The 6,096-nt window shown below is 35.8% G+C and overlaps 1 protein-coding gene across 1 annotated transcript; it reads right to left on the bottom strand.

Annotated features, from left to right (window-relative positions):
• Positions 1 to 699: 699 nt before the first annotated feature.
• LOC111699137 (repetitive proline-rich cell wall protein 2) lies at positions 700 to 3,730 on the bottom strand. Its single transcript, XM_023469718.1, has 4 exons — positions 3,686 to 3,730; positions 2,558 to 2,684; positions 2,446 to 2,464; positions 700 to 2,361 (listed from the first exon to the last, which is right to left on the bottom strand). Exons 1-4 carry the CDS (start codon positions 3,728 to 3,730, stop codon positions 924 to 926), a joined length of 1,629 nt encoding a protein of 542 aa, XP_023325486.1. The 3' UTR covers positions 700 to 923.
• Between the last annotated feature and the right edge of the window lie 2,366 nt (positions 3,731 to 6,096).

Below are 6,096 nucleotides of genomic sequence, written 5' to 3'. Positions count from 1 at the left end.
AGACATGAAGGGAATGCTAGGAATGTGGTGGAGTTTCCTTAGGATCAGGATATCAGGGTTCAGAGAATATACAGGGTTCAGAGAGAGACTAGGTTTCATGTATTTAGATCAGGATATAGGGTTCAGAGAATATACAGGGTTCAGAGAGAGACTAGGTTTCATTTAGATCAGGATATCAGGGTTCAGAGAATATACAGGGTTCAAAGAGAGACTAGGTTTCATTTACATCAAGATATCAGGGTTCAGATAATATACAGGGTTCAGAGAGAGACTAGGTTTCATGCATTTAGATCAGGATATCAGGGGTCAGAGAATATACAGGGTTCAGAGAGAGACTAGGTTTCATTTAGATCAGGATATCAGGGGTCAGAGATTATACAGGGTTCAGAGAGAGACTAGGTTTCATTTAGATCAGGATATCAGGGGTCAGAGATTATACAGGGTTCAGAGAGAGAATAGGTGTCCTTTAGATCTGGATAACAGGGTTCTTTGAATATACAGGGTTCAGCTAGATAGAGACTGAGTTCAGGCTAATTAAGTTTACTTTAGATCAGATTGTTAGCGGTGTCGATTTGCAAAGTATAATAGATAAATGAAACAACTGAGAAAAGATACAAGTTTCGGTTAAAAAAATTAGCAAAAAAGATAAAATTCGTTTTCAAATTATCACAATTAGCTATTTAAAATAAGTATATTCTCTTCAAACAAACTATATTTATTTAAGTTCATAAATACATTTAATGTAATAATGCAAAATAAAATCAAGCATTTATATGATTTACCAGCTTTTTTATGGGACACTTTACTGTAAATTATGGTTTGTTGTGGCCGAGATGTTATTGATAAACCTCTGGATGTTGATAAATCTCAGGATGTTGATAAATCTCAGGATGTTGATAAACCTCTGGAAGTTGTTGATAAACCTAGGGATGTTGTTGATAAACCTTGGGATGTTGTTGATAAACCTTGGGATGTTGTTGATAAACCTTGGGATGTTCTTGATACACCTCAGGATGTTGTTGATACACCTCAGGATGTTGTTGATAAACCTCTGATTTTTGTTTATTAACTTCTGGGTGTTGTTGGTAAACCTTGGGATGTTGTTTGTAGTCATTGGAATGCTTTGGGTTGTTAACAGGATAATTTGTGTAATCATATTCAGAGTAGTCCATTGAAGGTTTGTAGTCTACTGAATAGTCCATTGGAGGATCATAGTCTGCATAGTCCATGGGAGGCTTGTAGTCCACTGGATACTCCATTTTAGGTTTATAGTCTACTGGATAGTCCATTGAAGGCTTGTGGTCTACCGGATAGTCAATTGGAGGTTTGTAGTCTACTGGATAGTCCATTGGAGGCTTGTAGTCTACTGGATAGTCCATTGGAGGTTTGTAGTCTACTGGATAGTCCATAGGAGGTTTGTAGTCTACTGGATAGTCCATTGGAGGTCTGTAATCTACGGAATAATCCATTGAAGGTTTGTTGTTCACTTCATAGTCCATTGGAGGTTTGTAGTCTACTGGATAGTTCATTTGAGGCTTGTAGTCTACTGGATAGTCCATTGAAAGTCTGTAGTCTACGGAATAGTCCATTGAAGGTTTGTAGTCGACTGGATAGTCCATTGGAGGTTTGTAGTCTACTGGATAGTTCATTGGAGGTTTATAGTCTACCGGATAATCCATTGGAGGTTTGTAGTCTACCGGATAGTCCATTGGAGGTTTGTAGTCTACTGGATAATCCATGTGAGGTTTGTAGTCTACTGGATAGTCCATTGGAGGCTTGTAGTCTACTGGATAGTCCATTGGAGGCTTGTAGTCTACCGGATAGTCCATTGGAGGTTTGTAGTCTTCTGGATAGTCCATTGGAGGCGTGTAGTCTACCGGATAGACCATTGGAGATTTGTAGTAAACTGAATAGTCCACTGGAGGCTTGTAGTCCACTGTCTGTGTAATATATGGAGCAGGAGTAGAAGATTGACCAGGATTATAGGATTGGAGTATATTACGGTACTCGAACTCTTTCTTAGTCCCATGAATAGGTCCCTTAGGTAGAGATTCTTTATGAACAGAGTACTTATTATAGGATTGGAGTATATTACGATACTCTAACTCTCTCTTAGTCCCATGAATAGGTCCGTTAGGTAGAGAATCTTTATGTAAAGAGTACTGATTATAAACCTGTTCATACGGACTGATAGATACAGAAGGTACATATCCGCCTCCATATTTGCCTTGATATCCGCCACTATATCTGCCTTGATATCCGCTCTTGTATCCGGCCTTATATCCATAGGTTGGTCTGAACACTTTAGGTTTAGTTGTGTAACCACTAATATTCGTACCAGACACATCACGTCTCTTCCGACTAGAATATAACCAAGAATCAATAATAATTAAATCCATAAAAACTAAATGTTGAGATACTTACTAGCCGCCTTTGTTGTATCCATAGCCTCCAGTGTTGTATCCTCACTTTCCATATCCAACAGATCCTCCATAGCCTTTACTGTATCCATATCCAGTAGCCCCTCCATGTCCATACCCTTTATTGTATCCATAACCACCAGTTCCCCCATATCCATATCCAACCCCAACATATCCATTATTGACCTGCCCATATCCATATCCTTTATTGACCTGTCCATAACCATATCCTACTGCAGATCCATATCCATCCCATACACTTGCCTAAACAGTAAACAGTTATTTTGGGATCTTACGAAATAGAAATAACAAAATAACAAAAAAAAATAAATAATGAATAATCTATTTAATAAATCTATAAATATATATATTTATAAATTAGCTATAGCTTGCCAAAGGCTGGACAAAATTGGCTGAATTTTTTGAGGTAACCCATAAGTAGATTTTTTAATTAGCTACAGCTGGCCAAACGGACGGACCAAATTGGCTGACATTTTTTGAGGAAACCAATGAGTACCCTGGGGGTAACATAAACTAAAAAATTCCAATTTTTTTCAAAATTAGATTTTTTGAAAATTCCACGGGCAACACTGGGCACATTAGCTAGTAACTATATAATAAAGCTCTTCGCTGGTATATATTTTATGTGTTAGCTATGACTGGCCAAACGGCTGGACCAAATTGGCTGATTTTTTTTGTTAAAAAAGACAAGGCTAAAAAATTAGATTTTAAGTTATATTTTTCTTTTCAAAATTAATTTTTTCAATTTGCTTTTGAAATTCAACTTATAATTCAAGGTTCATATCTGAGACTACAAACCTCAGTTTTCTTATCCCTTTATCTTTCCAAGCTGCTGATGAAAATCTTTGATATTTTAAACTTAAACTATTCGATGTAACATAATTCATGTATTCATACCATCAACGGTCTACTACATCAGAGATCGGAACATTTGTGTGCAGAATATTCATAATCTTGAACTCTTGATCTCGATATTTAATGTAGGCACTTTTCAATTTGAAGATCAATGCTTGATCCCCCAGTTAAAGTTACTCCTGCAGGGTATGGCCCTCACGGTATATTGAAGTGGAAATAGATTAATCGATATAATAAAAGATGGAGTTAAATGTTTGTCCCGAGATTCAAAAACAAAAGGTCAGGCTGCAAAGGTTTGGTTTGAAACTTGAGTTTATGACACGCGTTTTTTCCGAAAATCTAAACAATAGAAAAAAAATAATATGAAAAAACTCTTAAACAAAAACTACCTGGGCGCCAACTACTAAAGTAAGGCAAAGGATTGACCGCAACATACTGTATAGGAATATAGAATCCCTACTGACCCATAGATGTCCAGATAGTTTAGTTATAAACACATGAAAAACCAAAAATAAACAAACAAAGCATACTTCAAAGTTCAAATGAAGTGTACTGCAACTCAGCGTACTGCTTCCAGTATAGATAACTCTTTTTTACGGTTAAACCCAGATGGTTATTATATCTTTCTTTACGGTTCAGTCGTAGACGCTAGATAACTCTATCTTTACAATTCAAAGCTTAGGCGCTAGATAACTCTTTCTTTATAATTCAAAGCTTTGGCGCTAGATAACTCTATCTTTATAATTCAAAGCTTAGGCACGAGATAACTCTTTTTTTCCAGTTCAAAGCTTAGGCGCGAGATAACTCTTTCTTTACAGTTCAAAGCTTAGGCGCTAAATAACTTTCTTTACGGTTCAATCTTAGAAGCTAAATAACTCTTTCTTTACGGTTAAACCTTAGAATCAAATAACTCTTTCTTTACGGTTAAACCTTAGAAGCTAGATAACTCTTTCTTTACGGTTAAAACTTATAAGCTAAATAACTCTTTCTTTACAGTTAAACCATAGAAGCTAGATAATTCTTTCTTTACGGTTAAACCTTAGAAGCTAGATACCTCTTCCTTTACAGCTAAACCTTAGGTGCCAGATAACTCTTTCTTCACAGCTCAACCTTAGCTGCCAGATAACTATTTCTTGACAGTTCAACCTTAGGTGCCAGATAACTATTTCTTTACAGTACAACTTTAGAAACTAAATAACTCTTTCTTTATGGTTACACCTAAGATTAAGAAGCTAAATAACTATTTCTTACGATTAAACCTTAGATGCTAAATAACTCTTCTTTAGGGTTAAACCTTTAGTGCAAGATAACTCTTTCTTTACAATTCATAAGAAGGTGCCAGATAACTCTTTCTTGACAGTTCAGCCTTAGGTGCCAGATAACTCTTTCTTTACGGTTAAACCTTAGAAACTAAATAACTCTTTCTTTACAGTTACACCATAGAAGCTAAATAACTCTTTCTTACGGTTAAACCTTAGATGCTAAATAACTCTTTCTTTACGGTTAAACCAGAGGTGCCAGATAACTCTTTCTTTACAGTTCAAGTTTAGGTGCCAGATAACTTTTTCTTTATAGTTCAAGCTAAAGTGACAGATAACTCTTTCTTTATAGTTCAAGCTTAGGTGCCGGATAACTCTTTCTTTACATTTCAAGCTTAGGTGCCAGATAACTATTTCTTTATAGTTCAAGCTTAGGTGCCGGATAACTCTTTCTTACCATTTCAAGCTTAGGTGCCAGATAACTCTTTCTTTACAGTTCAAGCTTAGGTGCCAGATAACTCTTTCTGTACAGTTCAAGCTTAGGTGCTAAATAACTCTTTCTTTACAGTTCAACCTTAGGTGCCAGATAACTCTTTCTCTACAGTTCAACCTTAGGTGCCAGATAACTCTTTCTTTACAATTCAACCTAAGGTGCCAGATAACTCTTTCTTTACAGTTCAAGCTTAGGTGCCAGATAAGTCTTTCTTTACAGTTCAACCTTAGGTGCCAGATAACTCTTTCTTGACAGTTCAACCTTAGGTGCCAGATAACTCTTTTTTTACAATTCAAGCTTTCTTTACAGATCAACCAGCGCTAGATAACTCTTTCTGTACGGTTTAAATTGAGATGCTAAACACTCTCTTTTTGGTCTATACGTTAAAAAAAACTTAGTTTTGTCCAAGAATAAATAAAGTTAAGGGACTGGATATTTTGCTTGAAAACTTATGATTAAAGAAATTGCAAGTGTTCCGTGAAAATGAATGAAATTTAAAAAATTAAAGTTTACTATGTAAATGAACGAAATAAAAATGTTTAAGTTTTTAATGAAGAAAAACAAAAATGTAGAATTAAGATGTTTTATTAAAAATGAATGAAATTAAATTATTGTAACTTCAAACTTTGATTGAGAAACGAATGAAAGTAAAAAAGAAAGTTTATTTATAATAATGTCATTCTATTCTCAATACTAGTAATCTAGATAAAGATCTACACATAATAACATACAAACAAAACCTACTTCATGCTTACACTCACAAGAATCCTCTTCTTCCCACCAATTCTATCCTCAATGTCCTACCAGTTCTATCCTCTCCGTCCCACCAATTCTATACTCAATGTCCAACCAGTTCTATCTTCTTCGTCCTACCAGTACTATCCTCTCCGTCCCACCAGTTCTATATTCTCCGTTCCACCAGTCCTATCCTCTTCTTCCCACTAGTTTTATCCTCAATGTCCCACCAGTTCTATCCTCTCCGTCCCACCAGTCCTATCTTCTCCGTCCCACCAGTTCTATCCTCTTCTTCCCACCAGTTCTATCTTCT

This window comes from Eurytemora carolleeae, unplaced genomic scaffold, assembly GCF_000591075.1.
Source record: "Eurytemora carolleeae unplaced genomic scaffold, Eaff_2.0 scaffold37, whole genome shotgun sequence".
NCBI classification, from domain to species: Eukaryota; Metazoa; Arthropoda; class Copepoda; order Calanoida; family Temoridae; genus Eurytemora; species Eurytemora carolleeae.
Note: the sequence above shows the minus strand (reverse complement) of the source record. Positions and strands in the feature narration are given on the sequence as shown.

Bases quoted from the DNA above. Each gene is read 5' to 3' on its own strand.
- LOC111699137 (XM_023469718.1), bottom strand. From the start codon at position 3,730: ATGTTGCGGTCAATCCTTTGCCTTACTTTAGTAGTTGGCGCCCAG. The intron at 2,685-3,685 runs GTAGTTTTTGTT...TTTACTGTTTAG, and splicing joins CTTTAGTAGTTGGCGCCCAG to GCAAGTGTATGGGATGGATA.